This window comes from Cygnus atratus, chromosome 4 (genome assembly GCF_013377495.2).
Source record: "Cygnus atratus isolate AKBS03 ecotype Queensland, Australia chromosome 4, CAtr_DNAZoo_HiC_assembly, whole genome shotgun sequence".
Lineage (NCBI taxonomy): Eukaryota > Metazoa > Chordata > Aves > Anseriformes > Anatidae > Cygnus > Cygnus atratus.
The window spans coordinates 37330969-37344217 of record NC_066365.1 but is presented as its reverse complement, the minus strand read 5'-3'; the positions used below and the strand labels follow the sequence as shown (position 1 = coordinate 37344217).

General features: G+C 44.9%; 1 protein-coding gene across 1 annotated transcript; it reads left to right on the top strand.

The window, feature by feature from the left end:
- The first annotated feature begins 352 nt into the window (after window positions 1–352).
- Window positions 353–10928, top strand: MGST2 (microsomal glutathione S-transferase 2). The gene is made up of 5 exons (XM_035548598.2): window positions 353–441; window positions 4281–4380; window positions 5588–5658; window positions 7230–7311; window positions 10568–10928. Exons 1-5 carry the CDS (start codon window positions 384–386, stop codon window positions 10698–10700), a joined length of 444 nt encoding a protein of 147 aa, XP_035404491.1. The 5' UTR covers window positions 353–383; the 3' UTR covers window positions 10701–10928.
- Window positions 10929–13249: the final 2321 nt, after the last annotated feature.

The following is a 13249-nucleotide window of genomic DNA, read 5'->3' as shown; positions in this document are numbered from 1 at the left end:
GTGATGGATGCAGACCTCGCTGCGCTAGACCCTGTACAAACAGGGAACAAAGTCTTCGCCCCCAAAGAGATTACAACTGAAGCCTAAGACTTAAAAGAACAGCTGAATCCACAGAGGCAGGCACGGCTGGTTTTGTTCTCTCTGTGCTTTCACACAGGCAAGAGGCAGGCAGAGCCGCCTGGCTGCATTTGAACTTTTTCATGAGAGAAAAATGGCTGTAATTTTGCACTCATTTTAAAAAGCCGGCCTATTTTATTTCCTTTGTTGTGGTGCCGAAAAGCACTGCAATTCCCCCACCTGTTGTTTTTCCTTATTGCTCACTCGAGCGCTGAGCTCTCTCCCCTCCACACACACCCTGCTCGCACGCGGAAGTCGCCGGGATCATGGCTGGTGACTTCACCTTGCTGGCTGCTGTCTCCCTCCTGTCTGCCTTCCAGCAATGTAAGATCTGCGGGGCTGCAGGGCTGGGGCTTGGGGAGGTTTCCGCCGATTCTGCAGTTCTGGATGTTATGTGATGGCAAACTGGTTGTCCTGTAACTTTAATTTCTGGTGCCTCCTGAGTCGTTTCTCACTGGAGCATTGTTTGCCCTCTCTGTAGCCCGAGAGGGAGTTGGCTCAGTGGGACAGATTACTTCTCCCCGTGGGAGAAACTAATTTATTTTCAATTCTGTTTTGTTTGCTGACTCTTTTGAATCGTACTATTGTGAGAGCTCACAACTAGCTGTAAAGTTACCCAACGGCCGCATTGTCTCTTGGTTTCGATTCTTATTTAGGCAGCTATGCAACCCAAAACCTCAAAAAGTGAGAGTAAATTTGTCAAATCAAGTACACCAGTGCTGGACTGAAAGCACTGCACTAACTGTTTCCTGAAATAGCCAGACGCACGCTAAGTATCTGAAAGGGAAGAGGAAAGCAAACTTACACCAGGCAGCAAGAACAGAAGGTATTCTGCAGTACATCCTCCTCATTACAAATCTATTTGGATCTTAAAGAAATATTTTATTCCCTGCTGATGTACCTCTGAGAATCAAGGACCAGGAAAAGAAGTGGGCAAATCTGCAGCACTCTTTTTGATTTGCATCTCTCACGTAACTGTGGTAGCGTTTTTACTTCTTGTAATTATTTTCTTCTATATACATTGATTCATATAGTTGTGTTTACATCAAGAAACACGATGCTCTTTGAAGGCATTTGCAGTATACTAGGATGAGATTAAGAGCAAGTTAAAAGTAATTGCTTCATCTTTTTTCCAAATATCTATAGCACTGCAACTTAACGAATGTGATGCAATTGTTTGTTCTGAAAGCCTCAGCTGCTGAAGTAACACTTGTACCTAGCAGGAAAAAAAAAAAAGCCTGAGAATGTGACCCTTCCAGGTTAAAAAAAAGCCCAACACAACAGAAATCAAATAGAAAGCACTTAAAATTTACATTCTTTTTCTGTCATCAGATCAGCTGCAACATACTCTTGTGATCTGCACAAAACATTGCTATTCCTGGCTGGTGGCAATATTTACCATCAACTTCTGTGAAAGTTCAACTTGCCTGCCTTGCCTTTTAGCACAGAAACGTTAAGAGTTGAAAACAAAAACACACATCTGGAAACCTAGTGCCTTTTGAAAACACAATGAATTGTGCAGATACCAAAAAGGGGAAGGGAGGTAAAAATACACACTTCCTTGTGGTGTTTGGTCCATATCAGTTATTCTAGTTAAAATCACTGAAAAGTCAGGATAACCTGTATTTTAATTTACACATTGGGCAGTCCAACATCAAGCCCAGAGAGAAACCTTGGTAAGAACCTGATCTGTTAATCTGATTTAAATCACAGCGTGGTTTACTTTTAGCATGGATAAACCAACACAGACCAACTATTGTGAGTTCAGCTGAACATTGTGAAGCTGGTAGTGTAAGCATGTGCTATAACCAGCTCGTGTAGGGGATGCAGTGCAGAGTGTGACCAATTGCTGCGAACAAAATACAACACACACAGCACTTAGTGCTCTGTTTGCTCTTCTGTTTATTATGCTGAGCCTCTGGTCCCGAGCTAGAAAGCTGCTAACGGGCAAGACAACCTCTCTGAAGCAGTGCTGGAAGTCAGGTTTCACTTAACCATCATCAGAGATACAGAAAGACAAGGTTTTGTGTCTCAGAATCGTGAGTTATTCAAAGATTTATTTAAGTTGCAAATTAGCATGCACTATCATATACTGTGATAGAAGAATCAGCCTCTCTACAGGCTTTTTTAAACACAAAATACTTGAGCAATGTTCCTTGAAAGCCTGATTTGTCCTGCATTTTTAGTGTAAAGATATTAACACAGTAACCACAAATGCCAACTGAAAATGAAAGCCAAGAAAAAAGAAAAGGCCAGCAAAGGCAAGTGGCACATACTTTGTAACTACCGCAGTCACCTCATTTAGCCTGCTAGAATTGAACACGTCGATACAGGGGAAGGAAAAGGCTGGGGAAATCTTTACTTCCTCCTGCTGCAATGCTTTCTGGTGTGCTCACAACAGCACCTCCAGTGGGTGGGCAGCAGAGCTCTCCCATTGCTTTGTTATTTATTTCGGCCCTCGTTAAACCATCATCACAGAACTTACACTTGGAGCTACATCACTGCTTTCCATTCACCAGAATGGAACTGAAAGGCAAGTTGCATTCAGTTAACAAAAAATACAGCAATTATTTCTCTCCTCAGCTCTTTTTAAGTCCCTGGCTGGCACCTGTCCTGTTCTGCACACGGGGTTCACCTTTTCTTCTAAGGTGACAGGCATGACCCTGGTCCCCCACACGGTGCCACAGCTTGGTTTTCACTGGCACGTGAGAACCCACTTGCCCCTCACTGAAGCAGGGTCCCTCCTCTCTGAGCCCAGTGGAAACTGCTTCAGGAGCAGGTTTTACACCGGGTGGCCGCACTGCCACAGCCTGGCCACAAACCCAGTGCCACACGTGGTTAACCAGAACCTCCCACGTGCGATCTCTGCCCCTCAACGAGATCCTTGCTCAGCAGGAACACCAAGGGCAACCCGTGGTACGGCTGAGGCCAGGGTTGCACCATGGCCTTGGGGATTTGCTTCAGTTAGTCGTGCTGAACAAACAAGAACGATTTGGCCCCTACACTGCCTTAATCTCCTTGTTTTCCTCAGTAGGCTTAGTTCATCCAGCACCCTTTCAAGGCTTTTCTTCTCAGCTAATTTGGATGCAAGGAGTCGCCTTGGTTTGCCTTAGCTCCTCAGCAGAAAAAAAAATGGTCCCAGACTGGTCGTAAGACTTGTAGGGCTCAGTGCAGGCAAAAAACAAGGAATGCACTGCTGGGTACAAATGCCTTTGCTGCAAAACACTAGGGCTCACCTACCACTTCTGGCTGATGAGCCAGGCAGCATTTGCCAGACAAAAATAATAATAATAATAATAATACTTTTGAAAGTGGCAGAAGCCAAAAAGCAACTTCAGTGTTTTCCAGGAAAACACTTCTAAAAGGAACTCCTGTGCTCCTATGAGTCTCGGTCTCCACGAAGCATGTTCCCCCACCTCCCCACTACCACTCTTCCCTCCTGAAAGTGCCGCAAGGTGGCACGTTCGGATGAATCACCAGGCACAACAAGGAGCGTGGGTGGGAGCGGAGGAGCGCTGGATACAAATACAATGAGAGGTCCTGTAGCGAGGTGCTCTGGAGGGAAAGGTTGAAAGTAATTACTTCCATGTGGAGAAGACAGATGGAAAGCTTCATTTTTGGGACAAGGCTTTAGCCAGGAGGCAAAGATGTAAGATGTGCACGGGGCAGCACCACTGATATCCCTAGCTGTGTTTTAATGCCACTGTTCTCTGAAGGGAAGACAGAAGACATGCTCTAGGCTTGCCTGTTAGTCTTTTTAGTGAACTCAGGTGGGTGTCTTGTTTCTGGATCCAAATAAAGTTAGGATAAAAGTAGAGCACGAGTTTCTTACACAGGGCGGCTATGACATGGCTTGGAAAACAACTCCAGGTACCCAGAAAGCTTTAAAGTTAAACAGGTGAGCTCTTTCACTAGCTCTGAAATAGCAATTTTTCCCCTTCCTCATAAGTAAGTTACTCCTGAAGGCAAGAACAGAACTTCTGTAGGGGAAAAATAGTTTATCTATCATTGGTCTATTTCCATCAGATAAAGCAGAAAGAACAAAAGAACAATGATTGCTATTAAAAAAATAAAACAGATGAGTTAGAAACTCAGCTGAGCTGCCTTTAAAAAAAAAAAAAAGAGGAAATGTGTGATCCTTGAGCCTTTATTTTTGCTTACAGGTCATTTTGCTTGGCTGGTGGGAAGATCAAGAATGAAGCACAAGGTCATGCCCCCAGCTGTCACTGGAGCTCCAGAATTTGACAGAACATTTCGTGCACAGTAAGTCCTGACATCATAAAGATGATGGCAACGAATAACAATTCCGTCCAGAAGATAAGCAAAAACATTATCTTAAGATATTACCTTTTTCATTGCATCCTTTGCTCAGAAAATGAAAAAATAATGAAGAGAACACTTTCCAAATGGTTCAGCTATTATCTTAATGATAACAGGGTACATTCAGCTCATTTAAAACAGTCCATGTTCAAGTGCTGATGAAACTAGGCAATCGGATTATCCAAACCCAAGTAAAGGCTAGGAACTAATTGACTGTAACTTACAGAATTCAGATGTTCTGGATCTAGCAAGCCGTGCTGTGAGTTCTCGGCCTGTGGCTATCACCAAACACATGGAAGACATCAGCACAGAAAGCCTCCGCCTTCACAGCAGATAACTGTCAGACATCCTGTTCAAAATGACAACATTTTCCTAAAAGGCTTCAGTTGGTGATTAGTTAATGACCATAGACAAATATATGTAACACGGTGTTATTTCAGACAATTCCTCCCGATGCAACTGTAGTTGTACTGGGTAACAATAACAACAAGATGACATAGAATATATTTAATTTTATATCAGATAACAGAACGACAGACACAGAAGGTTGCCTAATTCATTAAAAAGAAGCTCATTCAGAACAACCAAGAAAAGATATCCCAACAAAATACTGGCATGAAAACTGATGATGTTGACAAATAAAAATGCGATTGTCCTAACCATAAGATCCATCACATGCTGCCTACGCCTGGTAGCACTTCATAAAGGCATTGGCCTCAGCAGAGCAATCCGCGCTGCCCACACATAGCTCCATGCTTCCTCTTACAGTCCCGGGAACGCTGACCCACAAAAGTTGCATGCAGAACATGGAGGTAAGCAATTAACATTGCATCCACGTGCTTGAAATCCTGCCTGCCCTTGCTGCACAGGCACTTGAGTTAGGATACCTGGTAAGCGTTTCCGTATAGCCAGGATACAGATCCTTGCTTAGGTTTAAATATACGGAAAATATTTGAAATAGTTTATATTTGTATTGAGAGTACAAAGAAGGGAATTTTTAAGAGTGCCTAATTCCGGCTTGACTGTGCTCCCACTAAATTCAATAGCATTAACTTTATCGAGAAGAAAATCATATGAAAGCTGATTCCCCGTGAAAAATCCCACCCATAGTTCTTTTCCAGAGTAATGTTTTTTCAAATTTATTCTGCAGACAAAACTGTGTGGAGTTTTATCCAGTATTCCTGACTGTCCTCTGGATCTCCGGGTGGTTTTTTAACCAAGGTAAACAGGTCTTGTTTTTCTCTTGGACTGAGAAGTTTTACCTAAGTTTCTAAAATTAGTTTTATCAGGAGGTACATTACTTGTAGACATCTTTTTGCCTTCCTTTCACTTCTTACCTTACTCTAGGCTTCCTGAAGGAATGCTCAGTGCACTGAAATCCCCAATTAGTCATGCCTTTTCACACAGCCCCACCAGCTTTTACTGTTCTCTGCAAACCAAGGAGCCATGGTACATGGCATATTTTTCATTCACAGAAAATCCACTGAAGATTTTCTGGGTGAAACATTCAGAAAAGCAGCTCCCAGATGTTTCCCACTAACGCTTATTTGCGCATTATGGGACAATCCTCACAGGACATCAAGCACAGCTATCATCCCTTGGGAGGACGCAGCCTGAGAAGGCTCAGGTCAGAGCACTCAGCCCTGTGGCTGGACCCCTGACCGAAGGAGATGGAGCTCGAGCCAGCAAATGGGTGGGATTTTACATCCCAGATGAGCAACACCACCGCTGGGCTGTGACTTGTTCGTTTGTCCTGTGACTTAGCACTGAAGCACAGTCATAACAGCAGCATCACCAGCCATAGTTACTGTACTTCAGCTATGCAAGGAGACTCATGAAAACCTATTTTGCTTTCTCAAGCACCTAAGCAGGCTAGCATTTTTGTCCAAGTGTTCTTAACTCTTGTTTTGGTGCAGTGGCAATGGGAATGTGGCTATATGGGATTCCCAATGTAAATCCAGAGTAGCTCCACTTAGGTCAACAAATGGGATGCGAGGTGGTACACGTGCTCCTAGAAAGACACTTGAATTAAGGAAGACACACGTTGCCATATGTAAGTAGAGGACTGCATTAATCGCCCTTTTAAGTAATTTTTTCAGCTGAGCATCTCCCATAGGTACACTAAGAGGAGCTAATCCAGAACAGAGTAACAGCTGTCCTCTGTAACACTTAGGCAGTTTGAAAGGACATACGCAGCCTCACCAGCACTGCTTAGTCCTGGATAATACAAGTGACCCGCACACCCCGCTCCATCTATCAAACAGAGGTAACTTTATACTTTTCCCACAGGGAGGTCAGAAAGCTAACGTTCACTACAGCTTTCTCTCATGTCCTTGGATAAAAGCTGCTATATAAATGCAAAACAGGTTATTAACAACATAAATAAGAAACTCTTTCCAAAACAAATACTCCCCTTAAACATGAACTGCCATAACAATGCAAAATGACAGCTGGGTCAAGCCACAGTGCTCCAACCCACTGTTCTGCCCCTGGGATAGCCACTGAGCTGGGCTGGGGACAAGATTCCTGTCAGGTCTTGAGAGCTCTTTTTTAGGGAATGCTGTTAGATTTTTTGGACAGGCCTGCAGCCCACCCCTACAAGCAACCCCATAACAAAAGCCTCCTGCAGTGAATGTTTAATACTCGTATCTCCTTCAAATGATTTTCCTCAGTGTAATTTCCTAGGGTATGAAAAGCTATGAAAAGTCCCCAGAGACACGCAACTAGAAAACATAAGCAAAGCAACTCTCTACGATCCTCATTTTCTTTCCCATTAATCTTTTCTTTCTTAGAAATAGCTGCAATTCTGGGTCTGTTGTACGTGTTTGCCCGCTACAAGTACTTCCACGGTTACGTGCAGTCTGTGAAAGGAAGGTAAGGAGTTACCCTCTCTGAATGCAGGTTAAAAGCTCCAGGCTGTGGTCTGAAGCTGGGCGGAGAGCCAAGGACTGGCAGAGAAAAGTGACTGTAATTGAATGCAACACGTGTAAAGTGCCAGCAAGAGGTCTGAAGCACAAACCCTCGGGGAAGCAGGCTGGCTGTTACAGCGGGAGCCTAGGTTAAGAGGTGCATGTGCTACAGGTCACAAGGGGGGAAAGGTTTGATGCTCACCTTGTGGGCGCCTGCTTTGTACTGAGCGTACTGGCAGCTGGGCTCAGAGAAGGCTGAAGACAGAAGCAGTTTTGCAGCTCAGGACGGATGTGGGATGGGAGACTGCTTGGGCAAGGCATACACAGTAGCAGCCTGTCTGCTGTTTTCATTTTTCCTCAAGCTGTCACATTAAGACCTTTACTCTAGCCACACAAATGCACTAAAAGAAGCAAACGTGTCCTTGTAGGCTGATGAACTTTCACCAAACAGATAAGAGACACAGCTCCAGATAAGCATAAGTTAATGAATGTAAGTGTACAGCACCTGGTACCACGAATCCTGCTACAACAAACGCACATTGGCAAAACACCCCTCCAGTGCACAAGTACATGCACAAACACACAGTTTATTTCTTGTCTCACTGAAGCCACTGCACTACCTTAGGTGTTCTGACCTAAGGCTCCTCCTACCACACGTATAGCAATCATAAAAAGAGGCTAGCACAATACACGCTTGTCATAAAATTAAGAGTCTTGGGATCTATACTTCTAGGACACAAAATAATCAGACTATAAACAGCACTTTTTTTTTTTTTTTTTGGTAGTGAGTAGTCCTGCAGCGGCAAAGGCTGGGTTCTGGGGCTATTTTCCATAGTTTGTATACAAATGTTGTCATTCTCTTCACTACAATCTCTACCAATCCCCTATTCTCTTTTGAGGAGCTGTTGCTTAAGAGAACGAAGAGGCTGTTTTCCAGAGCCTCTCTCCTTTTTTTTCCTTAAATATAGAGGTAACCGTATCTCCCAACCAGAAGGCTAGCAACTATTTAGGAAGTCTGGGGAGCAGAGCCCTCAACATAAGTGAAAAAAAGAGATCATAAGGGATTAAATAAACCAAGAAGTTAAGAAGTCCTTTGTTTAAAAAAACTTTAAGAAATCTTTCCTATGATTTATTTCATCGCTCTCGGGCCTAAAGATTCAGCCTGACAAGAAAGCCTAAGAACAGTGGTTGGCTTCATTATTAGACAGACCTTTACGCTTTGGTGAAACCCTGCTTTCTTTGCATTGGACAGAGGGTGCTGAAAGTCAGCGTGACAGCCACGGGAAATGGCTTTGCTTGTGCTAACCCTCAGCAGGTGTTTCTGCTAGCAATGGGTCCGCACCAGTCAGGCATGCAGGGCCGTGTCCCAGCACATACAACGTGCCTCCAGCAGGCATTGTAGCACAAAGGTAATTAGCCTGCACGCCAATTTTCAACTGCAATCGCTAACTACAGGCGTGGCAGTTAAAGACAAACCTGCCCACGTGGCCTGTGCTCAAAGAGCTGGTTACGACACATGTAAGTGCACTGGGCTACACGAATTGCAGTTCAGTTTTGCCAAGGCTAGGTTTCTAAGCACACAAGAGCTGGGTGCACCTCCTACTTGGTTTCTGTGCTGGAGAGCCTTCACAAGTGAGCTGCATCCCTTTCCTTCCCTCCAGCTGGCTCCGACAGATGACAGGAAGGTTAAGCTCAAGACTTTTTTCATGCTCTTCTGACACTGAGAAAGTCTCATACTTCACCATTTTCTCATTCGTATTTAGACATTGCGTGTGCAGAAAAGCTACATATGTCAAGTCTTTAGGCACCAGTGAGGTTCTGCAGGTATGGGTATAGTGAGCTACAAACAGAAGGCTGGCAAGTTCCTCTGACCTCTCTCCAACACTTACGTGATGGGATTGTCAGGACAGACCTTTCCTTGCCTGCAAAGATCAGTCCAGCAGCAACTCCCAGAATACGCCTCCTTGACATGAGCCTACACCGAGGCAGCTAAAACCAAGCCCAGAAGAGTGTGCAGAGGAAGGTTCCTGTTGTCATGTGCCTGTCAAGACCCCTGTGTTTCAGGGCTGAGGTGTTCCCCCAGACTACTTTGGGGTAATTTTACATTTCAGAGTCACAGAATGGTTTGGGTTGGAAGGGACCTTAAAGCCCACCCAGTTCCAACCCCCACCACGTGCAGGGACACCTCCCACCAGATCAGGTTGCCCAAAGCCCCATCCAGCCTGGCCTCGAACACCTCCAGGGACGGGGCATCCACAGCTTCTCTGGGAAACCTGCTCCAGTGCCTCACCACCCTCACAGTAAAGAATTTCTCCCTTATATCTAATCTAAATCCACGATCATTCAGTTTAAAACCCTTACATACACCTTGTCCTATCATTACAAGCCCTTTTAAGAGTCCCATCTTGTAATGCCCCTTGAAGTATCAGAAGGCCACAGAAAGGTCTCCCCAGAACCTTCTCCTCTCCAGGCTGAACAACCCCAACTCCCTCAGCCTGTCTTTGTAGGAGAGGTGCTCTAGCCCTCTGATCACCTTTGTGGCCCTAATCTGGACCTGCTGTAACAGGTCCGCATCTTTCTTGTGCTGGGGGTCTCAGACCTGGATGCAGTACTCCAGGTGGGATGGGAGGGTGTGTCAAGAGCGGAACAGAGTAGGGGAATCACCTCCCTCAAACTGCTGGCCAGGCTTCTTTTGATGAAGCTATTTTGGGACAGATAAAGTAATGTGACCCCCAACCCCAATGAGTGTCTTAATAGCCAAGTTACAGGATCACACTCTTCCTTCCCAGTTCAAAAATCCATCTTCAAGACAGAGTGATAACCAAACCAGACCTCCCAGCTCAGTGGAGATTACCTGACCAACAGGTGCTGATACAAGAGACACGCACACCTCTCCTTCAGGCCTAACATCTTCCCTCCCACACTCCTAAATGTGAAGCTGCAGGGAGGTGCTCATGTTTGCTTGCGGATCTACCTGTAGGTGTTCACGTTGTGTGATGAGGTAGTTGTCATGGATCAAGATCCCAACTTCGCGTGAATACGTAGAAACACTAGGGAAGAGTTACCCCCATAGAAAGGATATCAGGAATCACTCCTCCCCTAGCAAAAGTCATGTGTGGAAAGGGTTTATTACCAAAACAGTTGCTTGGACAAGCAGCAAGTTTCACTGCAAACACACCACGTACAGTTTGTAACGGTATTTTTCTACTTTCTACTTCCAGGTTAACAGGTTTTTATTTGAATTTGATAGTTCTGACTTGCTTGGTAACCCTGGGTGCAGCTGGGATTGTCAACAGCTTTCTGGATGAATACCTGAACTTCAGAATCATGAAGAAATTAAGTAAATTGTTCTGAAGACTTAAAAAAAAAAAAAGACAAGTAAATAATGCAGATGGTTTCCCTGGACACAAAGAAGAAAAGTTGCATGTGAATAAAGTATCACAACTCTGTACCAGCATCGCATTGCAGTGTAAAATGTATGCTTTTCCTGAGCTGTTTATGCTTGCTTTCTTTTTGTGCTGTTGAAAAAGAGTCGTAAAGAGAGAATGGCATGTCACATCTGCATTTTCAATTAAATGTTCTGTTTTCCCGTACACTATTGTAAACCCTAAACAAACTACATAGGGAATTTATGGTTTTAGTTCTAAGTAATTTAGTTCCAACTGGCACTGCAAGCAACAGCCCATCTTACCCAGCATCCTTCGGCCTTCTCAATGCCTCCAGTGTAGTCCTCCTTCACTCCTCTTCATTTTCACCAGTGGTGACGTCTGTTCTGTACAAATGTAAGAAAACGATTTGATGCACTATGCTGCTGCAAGGTCCCCGTTTTGCAAGTACATCCAATCCCACTGCAGGAGACTGTTTAAGCATATACTGAAACAGTGCTTTCTTCAGTAAGACATTGAAAGCTGCACTTGACCCTACACTTCTGTGAAGGCCTTTGATTTTATACACACATTTACAGTTCAGCACATGCTCCAAACACTGTTCTTGCAGAAGTGGGGCCCTCCTGTAGGCAGATCCCAGCTCTCACACAAAGCCTCTCAAGACAGGCTATCCCCACAATGTGCCACTTGCAGAAGGGAGACCCAGCCCAGACAAAGAGAAGGCACAGATGCTCAGCTAACAATTGGGTCTCCTTCATTGTCTCCCAGGAAGGCACAGATGGCTGGGGTGTGGGAAAGATTAGACGAATGTCCCAGCATGGCCAAAGCCCTAGGAAACAAAGTGACAATGAAAAGCAAACTGACTATGAAAACAGTTTTCTGCTAAGAGAGGGGGGGAAGTCATGGCTTAGCACCAAGGGCTTGAAGTATGCTGATGGCAAATTTAAACTGCGTAGAAGAACAGAGATGCAAAGACCATAACTGACTATCTTGGTAGCTCCTGATAACCCAAACTACACAGGGAATGCTGAATATACTCATGCCAGCTACAACCAGCAAGCAGAATCCTTCCCTGTTATGCCTCTGAATACAGAATTTGACCAAAAATGCCAAACATTTTAATAGTTCTGTTCAGCCAGGTCTATATGGAGAACACACAGTCTTTTTCTAAAAGTCTGCTAGCGTTGATAACCTGAGCACAAAATAATTGAGTGCTGGATCAGGTTCCTAATAAACTTTCACATGAAAAAAGCAGACACATTGCATGTGCAGAAGCTAGCACTTCACAGTCACTCTAACATGATTAAGGGGCATAATTTAGTACCTGTGTGCGGTAAAGGCTGAAGTAGCGTTAGAAACAATAAATGAAACAAGTACATAGGTGTAAGACTGGGGGCCAATAATGGCTGTTAAGGGAAGAACAGATCACGGTGGTGAACTGACTAGAGCTGACAAAGCTGCAGAAGAGGCAGCTCTTTGGCACTTGGTTGCAGGGAAAAAGCAAAACAGGACCAGGTTTAACAACCACAGTGATCACTGGGAATTCTTCCACTAACTGTCCTCCCACGGGTGGAAAGGCAGCAAACCCACCTGCCAGTGAGGCCTTCAGACAGCCACAGGCAGCAGGAAGCGCTGCCACCTTAAGGAAAACCAAGACAAAGCTCTAAGTCACATAACAGGCCTGAAACACACATTAGAAGATGCCCAAAGGTTGCTGATAGTTTCAGAAGCAAAGGCATTTGAGAACTATTCCATCCTAAACTTACCTGTTATAATGGCCAGTCATGTTTATAGATAGCTTCCCATAACCCATCTACGCCACGGAAAGGAATAAGCTGTTGTCACACAGAGACAATTTCACATGCCAAAAACCATGGGGGTGAGGCCACAAGGAATCATCTAACAGCACAAAGCTAGTGTGCAACATGATCAACAGGAGCCTCAGCTGTTAGGAGATGCATTTAAAACAGCAAAGGACTGACAGGAAGGAGAAAACGAGAACCTCACCTTGAAGTTTGTAGTTGGAGCCGAGCCATACAGACTGCCCAAACCAGCCCGTTTTCTGCGAGCTGCGCATAGAGGCCCAGCACCTCATCTGCCATTACTCTCCAGTGGGGTGGAAACATGGAGATACTGGTGTTGAGTCTCGAAACCCACCTGGGTTTACCTTGAACAGCTCACCTCACCTTTCCAGATCGCAGCCACAGGATTCTATATCCTGTGTCCTCCCCAAAAGCGCTTCCTTACCACATGGCATGGACTGAGCAAAGACAGGAACCTAGCAAGGTTTCTGAGGAAACTAGAGGGTACCCTCATAGCAATTGCCCAAGTATAGGCCTTGCCTCGCCCCACCCGTTGGCTTTTATAGCATACTTAGCTCTTAGAAAGAGGTAAAATACCTCAAAGAAATGGCACACACCTGGCTGTGTAATTAACCACCCGGCAGCTAACTGCAGTCACCTGTGGCTGTTGCCTCCAGCATGCCCGGTGGGGGCCCACCAACCTTCAGGGACATAG

Bases quoted from the DNA above. Each gene is read 5' to 3' on its own strand.
- MGST2 (XM_035548598.2), top strand. From the start codon at position 384: ATGGCTGGTGACTTCACCTTGCTGGCTGCTGTCTCCCTCCTGTCTGCC. The intron at 4,381-5,587 runs GTAAGTCCTGAC...TTTATTCTGCAG, and splicing joins GACAGAACATTTCGTGCACA to ACAAAACTGTGTGGAGTTTT. The intron at 5,659-7,229 runs GTAAACAGGTCT...TTTCTTTCTTAG, and splicing joins CGGGTGGTTTTTTAACCAAG to AAATAGCTGCAATTCTGGGT.